The sequence below is a fragment of the Phymastichus coffea genome, unplaced genomic scaffold (assembly GCF_024137745.1).
Source record: "Phymastichus coffea isolate CEN01 unplaced genomic scaffold, Cenicafe_Pcof_1.1 PCOF00001, whole genome shotgun sequence".
Taxonomy (NCBI): domain Eukaryota; kingdom Metazoa; phylum Arthropoda; class Insecta; order Hymenoptera; family Eulophidae; genus Phymastichus; species Phymastichus coffea.
The window spans coordinates 16,822,532-16,841,562 of record NW_026706812.1 but is presented as its reverse complement, the minus strand read 5'-3'; the positions used below and the strand labels follow the sequence as shown (position 1 = coordinate 16,841,562).

General features: G+C 43.6%; 2 protein-coding genes across 2 annotated transcripts in view; one reads left to right on the top strand and one right to left on the bottom strand.

The window, feature by feature from the left end:
• LOC131670276 (free fatty acid receptor 4-like) overlaps positions 1-8,548 on the bottom strand; it is a 28,171-nt gene extending 19,623 nt beyond the window's left edge. Inside the window, exon 1 of the mRNA XM_058945865.1 lies at positions 8,274-8,548. The gene's annotated coding sequence lies outside the window, so the exon portion shown is untranslated. The remainder of the gene's footprint in view (positions 1-8,273) is intronic.
• A 2,235-nt stretch (positions 8,549-10,783) lies between these two features.
• Positions 10,784-18,936, top strand: LOC131675670 (UDP-glycosyltransferase UGT5-like). The gene is made up of 6 exons (XM_058954739.1): positions 10,784-11,068; positions 14,754-15,191; positions 15,263-15,682; positions 15,758-15,989; positions 16,052-16,277; positions 16,356-18,936. The coding sequence occupies exons 2-6, from the start codon at positions 14,787-14,789 to the stop codon at positions 16,639-16,641; spliced, it is 1,569 nt and encodes a 522-aa protein (XP_058810722.1). The 5' UTR covers positions 10,784-11,068; positions 14,754-14,786; the 3' UTR covers positions 16,642-18,936.
• Positions 18,937-19,031: the final 95 nt, after the last annotated feature.

The following is a 19,031-nucleotide window of genomic DNA, read 5'->3' as shown; positions in this document are numbered from 1 at the left end:
TTCCTTTCAATTCCACGTCCGTTATTTCAACGGACTGCCAGAAGGAACAACAACGCCTGCCCGTTCACTCCTCTCGACATCGCGATCCTCGCGCATCCCACGTTACTCCGTTCGACGATTGGAAGCTTACGAAACGCTTGCACGCCGGCTCTCCGCGATTGCCGAAGGTCAGCTCGGAACAAAGGCTAACGGCCGACGGAAGCTTGTAAAGCGTAGCTACGATGTTGACTCTGCAAACAGCAGAGGCGACGCGCTGATGAGGCAGCGCGGTCGGCGGAGAGGAGCGCGAGTCGCGCGTAAAACTCGTCCAAACGAGGGATAGCTGGCGTAGGCAGCGTGCGTTTTACTCGCTCGTTTCCAAGACGATAACGCAAGTAGCTATGCCGACGGAGCATTGATTTACGAGGCTTGCCTTCAGCGCCAACCTCTCTCGCTCTCTCCCTTTTCCACGCGTTTTGGCAATCGAGGCGAACTCGACGTTCCACTCCGGCAATCTATACGGATTTTCTCGCGCGTCAACTTCCCATCCCGGCCAGACTTCGTTATCAGTTCATCCGGCACTGCTTTTCTCGCGCCAACTTTTCGCGCTACGATAAACGCCTCTTCGGATGTACAATGGTTAGCCTGGAATGCGATCGGTCAACTTCCCCGATAGCATTCACGGCAAAACCTTAAAATCCTATGTGTTTAAATTTCAACGTTTTAAGTGTGTAATTGTGACGTCACCCATAAGAAATACATTGTCGCTGAATTTAAACATATTAAACGTTTAAATTTAAGCAGATGGGTTTACCGTGATGCCATCTCGTAATATCAAAAAGTCAACGATAAGATTTTTCATTTGTTGCCGTAAGCATAACAATGCGTTGTCGTAAGAAAACGCCGACGGTTTGCTTTTGCAAATGAACGGCTGCGTACACCGAAACGAACGTCGCAAGCACCGAGGCAAAGCATCGGGGCAAAGCGGCGACAAATTATCCAGGAATCGTCGGTTTTCGTAGCTACGCGTCGGGAGCAAAGATCCTCCAACCGGAGAGGAACGAAGGTATAACTAATGAGAAATCTTCGGCGGTGATAAATTAATAGCGGGCGCAAGAGGGCGAGTTTGGAGGGAATTCCAAGAACGTACATCCATCAAGCGCGTCGAAACGAGATGATTTTGAAAGGGCCTTTGGGCGCAAGTCCGCGCGTAACAGATGAGAGGCTGTCGGGCGAGTGCCCGTGACAAATGTCGAGGAAACGATAGGACGGGAAAAGTGGGACTTGGCGCTCGACTCGACGGAAGGAAAGCCCAAAGGAAGCCGCGGCGCTCCGCTGGCTCGCGACGCCGGTGACTTAAGCTTAACGAAGCCTCGGTCTATCGAGCAGGCGCTCGTTAGCCTGCGCAAAGATCGCTCGAGCCACTGTACCGTGGCCGCTGCGATAACTCGTTCGCGACGAGCCGCCGCCGAGTCGGTCGATCGAACGCGCGGAACGGAAGCGCAATCGTGCGTCGTCCGCGGCGGACAGGCGAATCGCATCCGCGCGGCCACGGCCTGCCTCTTCCGCTCCGTCTTATCGGAGGGAAACGAACAGCCGGGCGGCAGCTGGCACCTGCTACGGGCAACGGCAGGCCACGGCTGCCGCGTTCGCGGACGAGCCGACGACCTTCGCACCGATCCATTTGTCAAGGTGCCGCGTCGCGCACCTCTGCTCTTTTCTTTCCCTCCGACACATGCCCAAGATTGTTCTCGCCTGCGCGATCGATGTGACCGCGACTTGCGCACGAATCGCGCATCGCCTGCATAATCGCATTTTATTCGGGCGGACAGCGTGTCGGCTCGCGCGGCCTTGTCAACTCGGTCCTACGCGCATAGTCTAGCGTGAAATCAAGTCCAGAGTGCCGTGGCTCGTCGGCTTTTCCGCCGAGAACTGCTTGCTGGAAAGTGTATTGATCAAAGACCAAAATAGTCGGCGCCTTATTTTCAACTGTCGACAGCGACACTCGGCAGGTATTAGCAGAAACGTCGGATCGAGTCCCAACGTAGCTCGCGAAATGTCACTCCGACCCGCGACCTATTGTCGACTACAACTCGTTTAGCTCGATTCCCATTCAAGCCTGTTATATTTTTGTCGGTGCACTCAAGCCTTACTAAGTTTTCTGGACTTTTAGCATTTGATTTAACGTTGACAGCAGCATCCGTTTGCCAGCTATTACATGCGAAATATTATCATCCAAATAGCGGTCGATACAAGTCCAAGTTGACGCCTGCACTCGTCGCTGTATAGAAGGGTTTGACTTTGAACGCCACGACCGAGCATTAATGTGTCAATAAAATGTTTGCGCAATTGGCGACTCCATGAGTAAACCTAACTCTTTTATGTTATAATGATGTTGTGCGAAGACTCCTTGAAATGACAAGTTCACTCGAATGGCAGAGTCGAGAAAGTAAACAGTTTTATGACCGCGAATTTGCATTTCAATGATAGGACATTGAGAAAAAGACGCGACTCCGCTCGCATCAACTATTTTCAATAAATTACGTGATTTCGGCTGCTGTGTAACCTCCAAGACGTCGATTTTTTGGTGAATGCGAATTCCTTCTCGAGTGATGCATCGATTCAATACATATTCGAATGAATAAGAGTCCCAAGGGGTGAGATTGCCGTTCTGCCGGCTGAATGAAAATCCGTGGGAGCGCAAATAAAGGGATGATGCTCTCCACAGCAGCGAGATGAGAGTGCGGAGAGCGAAGTCGCGAGGAGGCGAGGAACGGCAGCGGCAAGCGCGAGCGTGCAGAGCTGATCTTCCGACGGGGCTTCGACTCTGCGAGCGATTTACGATCGCTAGGGCGCCATGTCTCTCGCTTCCGACTAATTTTCCGGCTGATGCCCGGCCCGTGGTACAACGCGCGCTAATGCCATTTTAGCCCAACTTCGCCCGCTGATCTCGTTCGCGCTGCCGTCCTCGCCAACTTCCATCCCCTCTCGCCGAAGCCCATTCCAGCAGCTGCCGCTTGCCTCGACGGCCGACTCTCCGCTGCGCTCTGTCTCTCTTGCGAAATTGTGCCGTGCGTGTGCGGCGCCGCGGTATTCGGAAAGCTTCGAACCGACGAAATTCGATTGGGAATTCAGGTCAAGTCGATTGTCGAGCGTTTTCGCGAGAGCGTCTGCCTTCGCTCGAAGCGCACGCCGAGCTGCGAACGGATTGCCCGACGACCGATCGGCTTCCGATGTCGATGTAGCCGGCATTTATTGGTCGCGCGGCGGCGAGCCGCTACGTTAGGCCTGGTAGTAATGGGTACCTGCGCGCTCGATGAAACGAAGGTCGGGGCGCGCCGTAGTCTACACACACTCGCGAACACGGCCGTCCGAGCGACGCGCAGGTGAGCGCGCGAGATATTCTTGGCGATCGGGCGCTAAAAATAAAGGCTGCTCGCGCTAAAAATAGAGCTCCCCCCCCCCCCTTCTCCCACGGCAGCCGCACCCTCGGCTGGCCCGGCGTCGCACGCGCCCGTTCGCGATACTGCGCCGCAGAGAGAGAGAGAGAGAGAAACGTGCGCGTTTTAAATCTCGAGCGAGGAGGCCCTCCCCCTATCGGCAATCAATAGTGCACTCGCCGAACGGAGCGTCCGCGAGACGCGCGCACTCGCCTCGACCGGATTGCCAATCGGCATTGTCTCGCCCGGCGATTGCGGACCCTCGGGCTGGCCACTCCGGGCCGAACTTGTGCAACTCGCGCGCTCGATCGAGACTCCTTCGCGACAACGACGGGCGTGTCAATGGTTCCCGGAGTGACCTTGCCTTGCGCCCTCTGCTCCTAGTCTTTCTTTATATTTTCAATAAAACTCGCTTCAAGGCCGAATACAGTAAGCGCAAGAGCGCGTTTGGCTGAACGCTCGGTCGCTTAGCAACCGCTGAACAGTCACATCGCGCATCCTTTTGCCCATGTGATATTTTCAAAACTCATCTCTGCCCCCCCCCTCCCCCCGGATATCAAGTGTTTTTGCAATATATAGACAAATAAGACTATATCTTCGTTCCTCCTCGACCCTTTCACCGAAATTCCATGTGATTGAATATTAACGCAACTGACATAAAGTCACGCTATTCCTTCCTTGTAATCAGTACTCGTTCGCCGTGCAAATTATTACAGCAATTATGCGATCATGAGTCAATATAGCGAGGAAACACTGCTGATTACGACTCGAGGCATTTACGCTAATAATCGACCGCGTCAAGTACAGATTAAACATTGAATAATGCGTACGTTTTTCAATTTTAACACATAAATATTTGCGGAATTTCGGGCTTTTATAAATATTCAATTGCAATATTCGAATAATTCAAGCGATTTTTCAAGAGAGAGCTTTGTAAAAAGCCGTACCCAGACAACTTGTTTGAACAGTGCGCATTATTCAAATGAAATCCGGTTATTTTTCTGGAAGATATTAATGCGAGATATCCTCAGATTTAATGCTTCAAAATATATAAGATAACAATTTTTTGACAATAATATTGCGTACGAGAAGCAACGGCTGCTTTCGTACTTAGACATTGATTTATTTTATGAAAAAATCATTCAGACACTAAAGCAGATATTTTTTAAGAAACGACTTGAAAAAGAAGAAAATGATTCTTATTTATTTATTGGTATTTAGCATAGAATGGCTTCAAATGGAGTGCAATTTTTCATTCAAATTACACAATCTCTTCATCTAGATTTTTGATTATTAAAAACAACGTTCAATGCAATTGCAATGAGGATAAAAGAATAAGAATGTTGATAAAAAAGTGAAAAACATGAACCAAAATTCCATTGAAAGCTCATGCTATTTCAATGGTTTTATGTATAACTTGAATTCCGCATGACGCAGTGCGGCTGATGGAAGTTTCAATGTTATTTGTATAAAGCCTGAAGCGAGCGATGCTATTAGTGCGCATTTCAATCAAGTTTTACGATTAAGATGCACCTAGGCGCTTGAGAAGTCTATATAACCCTTACTCAAGGTATTAGTGTATAAATAAATAGTTGGCGAAGTAGACTAAAAAGTCCGTTAAAAGGACGCATCAAAACTGCGAAAATGAAATGGCTTGTACTTCATGGAAGGAAGAAAAAATCTCGTCGAAATATCTCGAGCTGCGCAAGCGTCAATATTAGGCGGAAATGTTGCAGACCTGCCAAAGCTCGCAGGTGCACTTTTCGAAGCGACTGTGCAAATGAAAAATCGAGGCCCTACATATGCCAAACTCGCTGCTACATTTATGAATTATTTAAACTCAGTTTGCGTTGGTAAGCGCCGGGCCACGAGAGTACTCTGCACTTCGGTAATCCTCGCGCGCTTGGCTCTCGCGCAGCTCGCGATTCCGCTGGCGCGGAAGGTCATTCGCCGATACGAAATCAGCGTTGTCTTGAACGCCAGCTACGGAGGCAGCGTCGACAACTTCGTTTCGAGACGGTGATCTGCACTCTGGCTCCGCTCGTAGACTCTCGTTCGACGCGCCTTACGCGCAGCCAGCACACTATTGAATACCCTAATCCGAAAACGCATCTACATTGTTTTGATATGTAGATCGCGAGTGAGCGCACTCGACGAAACAACGCCGTCGACCAGCTTCGCATTCTCAATAGTTTCTTCGTTTACTTTTTCTTTTACGATCCGTGTCAAATTGGATGTTAAATCACTTCGTTTGTGCTACCCAGTCGTTACTCGCATCCGACGTCGAGTCGAGTTCGCGCGGCTAAGCTTTGCAAGGTTCAATTGAAAAACGATCGACAGTACGAGAGTCCCGTTTACCGAATTGATATAAGCGAGATCTTCGACTGTGGCCGACAGCGTAGTAATCAAAACTTTTACTTGCCGTTACTAGGGCACGTAACGGCGGCTGACTCTCGATGTCCAGCGCGGCTCGCCATATTTGCACGAACGGCGGATAGCAGCAGAAAAAAGAATCGGTCGAAGTGGGCGTCAGCTGGCGGAAATTGAAAAAATAGCGAGAAGAAGGTCTGATCGGACAAGGGATCCGAAAGATGACGAAAGGGGCTGCAATGCCAAGCCAACTGCTTGCCGAGCGCAATCGACGCGTTGTTTTTCTGCGCGGCGGCGCTGGCCAATCGGAGACGAAACGCGAACGAAGCCGCGGAGCGCGACGGCCGCGAGCGCGCACACGAAGCTCGAGGCGAGCTTTCAGGCTGATTAACGCGCGCATCTCGAACGCGTGGCTGCGACGGGCGCTATTCGGCACTGTTAAAAGCTAGTCGAGCGTGCCGAGCGACAAAGTAATTAGGCGGCAAGTAATCGCAGCTGTGTGCGCGGTCGTCTGTCGTGCTCGCGGGCCACTCGACCGCGCGGCTAATTTAATTGGGCTCCGAGCGCGACGCCGGCAAGGGCCGCGCGCATCGATCACTTTTCGCCAGGCACTTTCGCTCGCACACACACAATCGGTACGGCTGCAAGCTGGCGACGCAGTTTCGCGCGAAGAGGCGCAGCGAAGCTAACGCGGATGTCGAGTACACTCCGAGCGACTGAACCGTCGAGGACGCCTTGAGTATCGCGGCGACGTCCCGTGCTCGCCATCAATTATACAGTCAAATACGACAAAGCTGTTAGCGAAATAACGAATAGCGCGCCGGCTGTTATCAAAGTTTTGTCCTGGCTCGAGTTGCTAGTGAATTCGTGGTCGACCCTCGTTTCGTCTCTCATGTTCTCCGTCCTTTTTGCTACCCCGACATTATCCGCTCTACGCTCGATTAAACTTCTGCTCAATACTGCGTTTCATCGGCATTTGTCATGATCAGCGCTAAGGAAGCTCGAGCATAGTATCCTTATATAAACGCGTAAAAAAACTTGCGCTAATTATCGATCGGATCACAACTTCGCAACGATAGCTTACTCCAGTCTAAGTTTATTCGACGTCGGACTTATTCGCTCGTTGGTCTCAAACTGTTGCCCTTCTTTGTTTTTTTTTCTTCCTCGTCTTTTTTTTAACAAGCAAAATTTTCAAACTTACAGTACCAACGCCAGAGTCAGCTGTTTCCAATCAATAGCTTTCAATTTATAAGAAATTTAGTTCATTCCTATCGAAATATACAACTTGACGCTCGCTTATTTTTCAAACCCGAATAAAATTTGTTTCGTTCCTTTAGCCAATTATCTTGCACACAAAACTGTAACCCTCGATCACAATCCTCGAGAATATCTTTTAATAACGTTTCATTGACATCTTTCTGTTCGATTGAATTGTTCTAATAACCAATAACATTGAACAGGCAAGAGTGAAAATGATGAAAGAATTGACGGGACCTGGCAGTGACGATGGGCACAAAAAAGCACGTATAAAAAGAAAGCTTGCAGCAGAACTGCAATAGGATTAGGCTTACGCGGAATGAGCTGTACTCGACGAGTAGGAATGAAGCTTGAAATGATGTTAACGCGAAGTTTGCGGTGCGTGCTTGGCACGTTGCTGCGGCGAGATTCAAAGGGAAAAGAAGAAATCAAAGTTTGTAATGAGAACTGGATCTACTCGAGAAAATTTTCTAAAAAATTGACGAACGAGAAGCAGCAAGGGGGTTATTCCGGTATAATGCGCACCGCGAGAAGACGCGAAGGAAGAAAATATACAGCGGTGGTGTTGTTATGTCCGTTGGCAGCCGCGCAAGCCGTTCACGAGGCATTTATAGCCAGCATCGACTATCGATCGATCGCGTTAAACAATCGCTCGCGATTGTCGTCTCTGCTTCGATGGAGCACGATGCAGCTGCGCGCAGCCGTCTTTGAGCCCGCGAGCAATAAAAGGATGTGAATCACGCGCGAATCGCTAGCGGCAAGCTGATTGCTACCCGGAGCCGGCGTCGCTTTGCCCGTCTGACTCGTTAACGACTCTCGCCGCCAGAAGAATACGAGCTCTCGCTGACTGTTGCATCCAATATCCGCGTCGACGCTCTGGCCATTGACGTGCCCAGCTGCGGCGGAGCTTCATTGGCACGAAACCCCGCAGGCACACCCAGCTGCCTTCTCGTTTGCCGACGCAAACTCGTCGCGGCCGATAACTCGTGGCATTATCCGTCAAGTTGGATTGGCCGCGCGCGACAGCCGTCAGCGAGGCAGCGCAAGCCCGTCGCTTCGGCGCGTCTCTGCACTGCGCGACTCGTGTCAAATGTGCTCGGTGCTCACGAATTCATACGAGCTACGTTATCGCTCGCTGCCGAGGAAATGCGAGCGCGTCCAATTCCGAGCGAATTGATCGTCGCGCTGTTGTCACAGCGAGGAGAGCGTCATGCAAATGGAACTCACCACAGGGAGACCCGAGGCGAGGCTGGCGCTGGAGCGACGAGAGCGCGAAGCGCAGAGCTGCTCGTTCGGGTAGCGCTTGCACGGCACTGACGCGGCCAGGCGAGATTTCGCCGCGACGAGAGGGCGACGGCGCAGCAGCAGCGGCGGCGTTCATCCCCTGCCCGCGCTCTCCTCCTCACCGCTCGGCACGTATCACGACTCCCCAACGCCGTTTGCCTGTTCGGTCGAGGCCCCTAAAAGCCCGACTTTCTCGGCAACCCTTCTTCGTTCGCCACGCATCGGCTGCTAAGCAAACTTCGTATCCAACGCGCTTTCGAAACTGACATTGTCGCGCAATGATCATTTTGATGCGAACAACAACGAGCCGTTACTTGCAATCGTTTCTGGAATTGTTACCACTTGCGACAATCGTCAGATAGGAAAGACGTCGTCGCGTATATCTCGAAGTGCAAGCTCGTCGAATGATCTTTTTAGTCTGTCAACAGACTTTTGTCGAAATTTTTCTTCGTATCTTAATTGAATATATCAGTCGGCACGTAATGAATTCCTCATAGTTTCTTAGTAATAACGAAAAATTTGCCTTACTTGGTTTCCATGGCTATAATCTTGCTTTAATCGTCCATTAGTACGAGTACCGGCCATAGTAGATACAATCGCTGTACCTGCGATCCGGCGATAAGTACTGTAATAATACTTTTGGTATTTGTATGCATGACAAATGTTGCAGAGACGAATTTTGCGCGCAACGGTATAAAACTCTTCTCCAGTGGTGCTTGCCAGTAGATACAACGTACGCGCTCAGAGAAATAATAGCAAAAGTATTTATCTGAGATAGTTAATCGATACGCGCTCGTACATTGCATATAAGGGATGGACTTTTGAAATATTTGTTTACTATTCGAAACAAAGTAAATTTGAGATACGAAGCCAATATCTGAGATCACCCACGTGCACTCACTCAAGGGAAAAGTCCTCCTTCGATCCAACAGTCTGCAACTTTTTCATATAACGATCCTCGTAATTCTCATATAAATACATTCTTTGCGTCACGTCTACTCGTAGTCACGTACATCAACTTTGTTGACGTGCGTGACTATGAGTCGAAGGCGTTGAGTAAGGGAGTCTATTGACAAGAGGACAGCTTAATTTTACGCTTTCCTGATGGCTTATTTTATTTGTATCCCCTCTGCGACCAAAACTCTTGTTAAAATAATGGCAGATAAAACCTCGCGCTAGATGCTTAGGGCAGATCGTTGCATTTTCGCACGGCTCGTATCATGTGTCATTCGAATAAGTCATGTAGCGACAAACAAATTGTATCACGCGGAAGGAAACACACGCGCGTATGATTGATTTTTATTTCCGAGACAAGCGTTATTAAATTTATGTTCCTTTTAACGATTGCTTTAGACCATTTGAAGCCGTGTTAACACTCATTTTGCGCTCATTCTGGGTTTATCTGCGAATAAAATTGATTTTTCGCAGACAGGAAGACAGTAATAGTATAAAACAACTGTAATCGCCGGAACATCTGGCGAGTACGAGCTGCACTCATCATGAAGGCGCTATGTCCCGATATAATATGCCATCACGAGCTCCGCGAATGTTTAGCTAGCGAGATTAATTTATCGAAAAACAAAAATCTTTTACGATTTTGGAAGCATTCCCTGGCAAATGAGTCCACTACCGTTGGTATTGCTTAAACAGTTTCTACGCAGATATGCGTGAACATACATAACAAATTTCAGTACAAATCCCTTACTTTTTTAAATCGACAAACCGAAATTTTATAATAAAGCGACTTAAAAAAAAATTTTATGAGGAAGCGACCATTACTTTGCGAATTATTTTCCATCGTAAATATCAAATTACAGAATGGAATTCAAAATTGTTGTTATTCTTGAAAATCCGGTAAGAAATAACATGGAAAAATAGCTCGGTCTTGTCAAACAAAACAAAATTGTTACGTCAATCAACAATGAATAAATGAGCCCATCGGCCATAAGCAATACGAAAATGGGCATGTAGCAAATACTCCGGGTCGTATAAATGTCAAAACGAATAAAAAATTGAATAATAAATAATTACAAAAAAAGTATCCAACGCAAAATGAGATAGCCCAGTTATAAATGAATACACCATATATACATACTTTTAATTATTTTTCTAATGCCTGTATAATATTTCTTCGTCAATTTTCATCGTGAGAAACACTTTGAGTATATCACAAATTTCTCTCCGAATTCAGCACGTACTACGAGAATAGCAATCTCTATGACTGGCCATCCTTCAAAATTGCCATATTGAGAATTTGTTATTGTTTTATTTGCGGTGCACTGGCGCATATTACGAAGGCTGTAACGATTCGATTTGAATCGTCCCGCTAAACTACACGTATACGCGCGTGTATATGATGGGCCCATGGTGCGACCATCGACCGCGCATGCGTGGCTAAATAATAAAACTGAGTGGCGTTTGCCGCCCTCCTCCTTTTCTGCTGCGTCGTACCACTATAACCGATCATCGCCTCTCTGCGACTGGCCAAGGTCGTTCGTCACCGTCGCACCGGTGTCCGTTGCTCAAGCACTTTGCTATTTCGTTAACTCCGAGAGAACGCGCCGAACTCCGCACTACGGCGTCCGATTGCTTCGGTGTCTCCGAGACGGTTCAACGTCACGCCGGCAAAGTACTCGTCGTCGTTTATGACGGCTTCAAAGTCGACCAGTAGTCCGTTGGTGGTCCAAGAATAGCGCAGGAATTGAGAGCCAACGACAAACAAATGGTTCTCCGCATACGTAAGAAATGCCAAATAAATATTGTAACTTGCTACGCTGAATTTGAACGTCAAGCAAATGCCGTCATAACCAATGCTCATACATTTTAATTGGACTTCATTGACTCACTTGATCTGATCAATTGTACGGAATCCGTGTGTAATTGTATGGAAGCGCGATCACGTGGACTTATCTTAACTCCGTACATACGCTGTAGAAAGCCTCAAATACATATGTTTTGAATCAGTTGCAACAAATTTAATAGTATGGACTGTACCGTGGCCTTGCTGTTATTCTAGCTTATCCTTTCCTTCGCTCTTCCGACTCTTATGTACTTATTTGTTTTTTATGGTATCGTCTGATCCTCCTAGCATTTTGGTAGCATTTTAAAGTTGAAAATTTGGCGCGTTTTTGCGAGGAAATATACTCGGACAAACGCACTCATTGCTAATCAATTGTGTCTTCTCGTATTGTGATATTCCTAAATCAAAAACCACTCAGCGATTATTCAACAACTCATAAAAATTTGTCTTAGCGTATTTTTTTAATTACATAAATCTTAGCTTAGAGATGAAATGAATTTTTATTGACAGAATCTGGTATAACAGAGCTTAAACGTATCTAAAATATCAATGCCGTCTTAACATTATTCTGAACGATTGTATCAAATAGATAAACAAATGTGTCGAATGACGGAGATAACAATTATAATCTAAGTTTAAAGTGGCTCAAAATGAACTTATGTGGCATTAGAAAATACGTGTGAGTCAAAGTATGTACTTTAGACATAAAAGCTCCAAGATTATTCCAATTTGACAGATGAGTAAATCAATCCGGACAGCTTCATCTACGATTATTCAGTTAAATTTGCATTATGGTCGATTGACTAGATGTTATTTGGAATTAGAAATAAAAAATGGGCAAAATATCCCCCGACTCTGAATTTATGTTAGAACATTAATAAACTAATCAAATAGTTTTGGGATGATGAACTAATTATATCAACTTATCCACTACAAAATATCACGAAATTTCGTCTGTATATTTGATTACTTTGCTATATTTTTAATAGTGCCGGCACAGGGCCGGCATTGATAATATACGGTCTTTTGGATTGTGAAATCCTCAACTCAATAAAATTTAGCATTATCCTCGGCTGTCGAAGTCGAAAAAATCGATTGAAGAACCGATTTAAGATTTTTCAGATTAAAGAAAATCAAGCAAATATTCTTTGCGGTATTTCATCAGCTATGATAGGCCAAGATCTTTAAGAGTATATTATTGATAAAAGAAGTGAATTACCTAGGCCCGATAAAACGGGATCTCAGTACAACACACCAATTTGCTTTCAGAAAGCTTTTCACTTTCGATAGAGAACCTAATGTTACTTATACTTCGAAATGCTAAAAAATATATTACTAGTAAAAAACATTTGAATAGGAGAGGTATTAAAAAATTTAGCGTCGTAGTGTCGTTTAATATAAGCCTATTTAAAAATTTGCCATCTCATTTGAAAAGCCTTGCCCTCATAGATCGATAAGTTGTTTCTGCAATCGACATCTTTTATCGATAAGATATACTTATAAATTGAAACAGATAATATAAAATAATACCTGAAACGTTATATAAAATAGTTCGATCTACAACTGAATGTAAACTGGCTTCACGTTTTTTGCTTTCTCATTCGAGTGAATCATTATTGCCGTAGATGAGAGGAATGATATTGGAATGACAATCACAATTTCTACTAAGAGGTGTTATATAGCTCATTTTGAGTAAATATTTTGTAAAACTAGCTTTAAATAATATTGACATTCTGAAAAAATAAATGCTAATTAATCTATACAGCCATAAGAATAATGATTATCTAATAATTATCAGTGGCGTTTTTCAAGAGAAATTATTAGCGTTATATATATAGTTGATCAGCTGCTATCATTTCCAATATACGTATGCGTTGATCTTGTGACGCAGTGTTCAAAAAAGTGCAAATCATTTTTATTTTGCCCACTCGTGAAGTATGCAAAGTTACTACGCAGAGGAGAAAAACAATATCCGCATAGCCGTACCTAGATGATTATCTCTAACCATAGTGGAAACTCTGAGTGATTGAAAATCAATTGGGATGGACTAAGGCTTCCGACCCGTGGCCCGTACTGTTCGTCCTCTACGTCAATCACCTGCAAAACTTACTTGAGCGATGCACAAAGAAAAGCCTATTCCGCGAAGACGACCTGCAAATTTGATTGCACGCATCCAAAGATAAAGATAAAGTTCACGAATGATCTGTCGGAAGCAACACTTCTGGGTTCTGCTTGGGCCCGGTCGTACCTCGAATTCCGACAGAAGCAAAGCTATTTATGTTGGTTCAATAAAAATCGTCGATAATAATTGACTCCGGGAAGGTGTGGTTCTCGGTTATTACATTGCACAGCGAAACGACATGGAATCCGCAGATAGACTCTGTAACGGACTCTCTAATAAAACTACGGTTTTTCAAGGACTAAGACTCTGCGCAGAACGCCTGCCCGAATTATCGTGCCGCGCTGATATCGACGCTTCGAACTATATAGCAGCGTATCCGCTTGCAGCGCCTGTACAACGTCTGCGTGCGCGTCATTATTGGAGTCAGGTGGAATGAACACATCCCGCGGGAACTGGCTGTTCCGATACGACACCGAGAACCAGAACTGCTTCTAGAGCCTTTTGGAACTCCCTCTTCCGCGACTTGCGCAGCTCACCGTCTCTCGACACTCGACGTAACGCCTCAGCGGATGCTAATCGACCGCGTAGGCTACTTGCATAGCTCACTGTTGCCATTTGATGTGACACAAGACCTACTCTTTGCTTAACATTGACGTGAACTATTAACGTTTCCGTGATTGTGCTTTTAACGATGCATCTCAATCGAACTGACATCAAGTACTCTGAGTACTCGATATTCATTAGCACTTGCTAATAAAAGGTTATTATTTACTTTGTTCTGCATGGGCAAATAAGAGGGATCTTATCTAATCTATACCAACCCTTTTTTTCTTCGCGACGTCTACCAACAATCTAATTGGCGACGAACTCTGCTCTAATAGCTGACGGGTAATTTTCATAGCTCTTGATATTCAATAATATGCATATACTTGCCTACGCTCAAGTCATCATGACATAAAAACAGAGCTCGCTTTTTCCTGATGTGACTTTGCAATACAAAAGCAATTTACAACTTCTTCACTGTCGGTATGTTTTGATTTTTCAAATCCTTACACCTACGCGACAGACGCTAGCTGATAAATGTTCCTTCCGCCATAATTCTATACAATTTATCAAAGATTACTCACGATGAGTAAGTTTTTTTCTACATTGAAATTCAACATACGCATTCAATCAAGTAAACTCAAGCAACATTCACTTATAAAATACCAAGCTTTCAAACCGCGCCTTTTATTTCTATCATAGATGTTAATATTTATTCATTGGTTGAATCACAAGATTATAATTTTAATGCATTTTTTTTCGAAGGTTTTATATTTTCTTGCGATTTGATGTTGTTTAATTTCAATAAGACGTAAAGCTTTTTAATTTGCTTAAATAGACCAATCAAACTTTCCATTTCTCATTTATTACATTACTTGTCAATTCACAATCCATTTATATAGTATTTAAGTAGCAATAAATACGGTATACGCGTTCATGATAATTTTGTAATTTCTAGATTGTTAGCGACATCAGCTAAGAATCCATCAATATGGCGCTAATCACCCGTGTTGTTATTGCACTCGCATGCCTCTGCCAGTGCATCGACGGATTGCGAATATTAGGTTTATTTCCTCTGCATGGAAAAAGTCATTTCGTTATGTGCGAGAGGCTAATGAAAGGCTTGGCTGAGAAGGGCCATCAAATAGATGTATATAGTCATTTCCCTCAGAAGAAGCCTGTTCCAAATTACAATGACTTTAGCCTCGACGGCACGCTACCAAAAATAGTCAATAACATGTCCTATGACGTTTTTAAACAATTTCAAACTGTCAACATGGAAATAATGATGAAAGAAATCGCCAATCCAGTCTGCGATTTGCTCGACATACCTATATTTCAAAAGCTTATCCAGGACTTGAAAACGAATCAACCGTACGACGTTGTTATCATCGAAGTAATTTAAAACTTGTACTCGCATCGCGCGATTATAAGCTCTACTGACATACGTTTTCGCTTGAAATATAGGTGTTCATATCAAATTGCTTTCTTGCCTGGGGGCGACATCTCAACATTCCGATGGTGGGAATAATGACTAGTACATTGTTCGACTGGTACAACGAGCCACTAGGAAATCCGATGAACACGGCCGTCACTCCCGCCGTCTGGTCGGGATTATTTCACCCGATGAGTTTCTGGCAAAGGCTGAGCAATACTCTGCTCTACTGGACAGTCAGTGGACAGTTCAACTATTACATTCGCGACCAGAACAGGTACGTCGAGAAACACTTTGGCAAGGACTACCCTGACGTGACCGACCTGCCGAAGGATCTGGATCTGCTGCTGATCAATTCGCACTTGTCCCTCGACGGCGTTCGGTCGTTCACGCCCAGTATCATACCGGTCGCGGGTGTGCACATCGACGACGACGCCGCCAAGTTGCCCGCGGTAGGTGCATCCAAGCAGTGCTGCTGCAGTGCTGGCCACAATCCACTCTGATTGCTCGTTTTGCTTTGTTTGCAGCAAGTACAAAAGTGGCTAGACGACAGCAAGCACGGCTGCATCTACTTCTCCTTCGGTTCCATGGTCAGAATCGAGACCTTCCCGCGAGCAGTCCTCGACGCCTTCTACGCCTCATTCCAAAAGCTGGCCCCCGTGCGAGTGCTCATGAAAATTGCCAAGCCGGAAGTGCTGCCTCCGGGTCTGCCCTCCAATGTCATGACGCAGCCCTGGTTCTCTCAGCTGCAAGTGCTAAGTAACTAGACTCGCCCCGTTAACGCCAGTCTCGAGTAGACTGACCACTCTCGATGTCGACAGAGCACAAACACGTGATAGCTTTCGTCACGCACGGAGGACTGATGAGTACCTTGGAGTCCATTTATGCCGCTGTGCCCATGGTTGGCATCCCATGTTTCGGTGATCAAACGCTCAACGTTCAGACGCAAGTTCAGCGCAAAACTGCAACGTCGATCAAACTGGACGAAATTACGGAAAGCAGCGTCACCTGGGCCATTCGGGAAGTGATTCAAAATCCCATTTACAAGTGAGAGCAGACATGGAAGCAAGTGGGAGATGTCGACTAATTACGCGATCAATAACGCTGCCTCGATTGCTTTCGCAGGAAAAACGTGGAGCGGCTGTCCAAAAAGTTCCTCGATCGTCCCATGAGTGCCATGGACACTGCGATCTTCTGGATCGAGTACGTCACTCGACATGGAAAGAAGGCATTGAGAGCGCCAGTCGTCGACATGCCTTGGTGGCAGGCTCACTTGATCGATGTCTACGCTTTTATCGCGTTCACGCTCGTAGTGGCTTATTATTTACTCAAATGCAGTCTCAAACTCATCATCAGACGTTGCTGCCGCTTTTCCAAAAATGCTCAAAGCAAGAAAGTAAAAAAGCATTAGGAACTTTTCCGATCAAAATTTTCTGTAATTATATGACATAGTTTGAATTGTTTTATCATACATCGTTTCTATCATTAGTGATAGAATTGGTTCAGCGCGCTCATCGTTTTCGCCTTTCTTCACATTCATTTTAATACACGAATGCAGATCAAAACTTATAATGGCCAAATTGAAAATATGACAATTCAATATACATATTAAATATTCCCATGATTTCATATGAGATATAACCGACTCATGATTAAAAAATGTTATCAATGAAGTTTGAGCGAGTTCTTTATTGGAAATTCATCAAAAAGTTCCAAAAACATGACAGAAAATGTAATATAAGCTATAAAAACACCATAGCGTTTTATATAACCATATCTTTCATGGTATATAAACAGCACACTTCGGTATATATTCACGGTTATAATTAGTGCATTGTCAAAAAAATTTTCTAATGTTTTATGTAACTGAATACAGCCAAAAGCACTGTACAATATTGTAGTCACAATCTACGATTTATATCTTTTATTGCCTATTTTGTTTATTCGAAGCTAAACTTATTCGCATAGTGCTAAATTCAATTAATTTCTCTATCGAGGTATCGGACGGTTTTTATTTTAAAACTAGTGTGAATAAATCAATCAATTCAATTAAATTTATGCCACTTATACGCATATGCTTTCGAACGAAAATCTGCAATAATCTTTCATGCATGTACACAACAGACATATACTATCACGTAACAAATGCTCCTGTGACTATTCTTTGGCCAATAAAATCACGAATAAACTGCCTTCACTTTTCAGGCTATTACATTTTTAAGAAATTATGATAATTAGGACATAATGCAGTTAGAATACATATAAAAATTTGTATTCCATTACTGATTTCCTTTATTAGAATCGCCAGATAAGCAATTGTTACTGAAAGTACGACTACGCTTTATCTTTGACAAAACCGTCAAATAAGTTTCTGAAAATTATTGGCAAAATCATTCTATAATACAAGCTACCTATTAAAACAAGATCAAATTTTTACACTTGAATTCTTATGATATAAGAAACCGAGTTCAAGATATACAAACTCACTTGGTACAATTAAAATTAAAGATATTTAACTATATAACTAAGGTTAAAAAAACTTTAATTAGTAATAGTTCATTTACGATATTTAATCTGTCACCGTATGAATTTATGAAGGTATCGATTTAGTGTGATTTCAGACTGGAAATATTTTAGTTTTAATATTAATGTTAACTATAATTATGATCACGGCAAAACCTTAAAATCATATGTGTTTAAATTTAAACGTTTTAAGTGTGTAATTGTGACGTCGCCCATAAGAAATACATTGTCGCTGAATTTAAACGTTTAGAAGACCGATGCGAAAACAGCTCGACACAAATAACATTTTATAAAAAAAAATGATCACATCTCACGTATGTCTAATTGTACTTCTCGAAAAAATAATTATTTGTTATTGTACCATTATATTTCTCAGAAAAAATAAAAAATATCGTTATCGATAATTCACCTCCTATTTATTCACATAAAAGACATAATTAAGCAAAAATAAATCCACAGAAAAATTGTACCTTCTGTAGTCTAAATTGTACCATGAGTACAATTCTATAAATTTGTTTCTAAAAGAAATAATAGGACAATTACAAATTACCACTAATTGTTACAACTTACAAGTGTCATCCGGAAATGCACTTTGCGCAGGCTTTGTAATTGTCCTATTATTTCTTTTAGAAACAAATTTATAGAGCTGTACTGATGGTACAATTTAGACTACAGAAAGTACAATTTTTCTGTGGATTTATTTTTGCTTAATTATGTCTTTTATGTGAATAAATAGGAGGTGAATTATCGATAACGATATTTTTTATTTTTTATGAGAAATATAATGGTACAATAACAAATAATTATTTTTTCGAGAAGTGCAATTATACATACGTGAGATGTGATCATTTTTTTTATAAAATGTTATTTGTGTCGGGCTGTTTTCGCATTGGTGTTTAGAAGTGTTTAAAATTGAGGACAATGTATTTCTTATTGGTGACGTCATATTAAACGTTTAAATTTAAACACATGGGTTTACCGTGGATATAGCTAATAACACATATTATATATAATATACACAATGAATAAGAGGTTAATGTTTCTTTTGCGAATGGACAATTTTCTCGAGTCTGCGCATACTAGTATCACCAACTGTATTGCTACATAATAAATAAAATAAAAATAAATATCCATACCGAAATTAAATATATGGCTGTACGAAACTAGAAATAAGAGTGTTTATTTATTATTTATCATTATTTCTGTATCAACATTACAGTCTCATTTTTGTAGCTTAAAAGTCTAACAAGCCTTAACGTCTAACACTCTTGCAATATG

Bases quoted from the DNA above. Each gene is read 5' to 3' on its own strand.
- LOC131675670 (XM_058954739.1), top strand. From the start codon at position 14,787: ATGGCGCTAATCACCCGTGTTGTTATTGCACTCGCATGCCTCTGCCAG. The intron at 15,683-15,757 runs GTAGGTGCATCC...CTTTGTTTGCAG, and splicing joins ACGCCGCCAAGTTGCCCGCG to CAAGTACAAAAGTGGCTAGA. The intron at 16,278-16,355 runs GTGAGAGCAGAC...TTGCTTTCGCAG, and splicing joins ATTCAAAATCCCATTTACAA to GAAAAACGTGGAGCGGCTGT.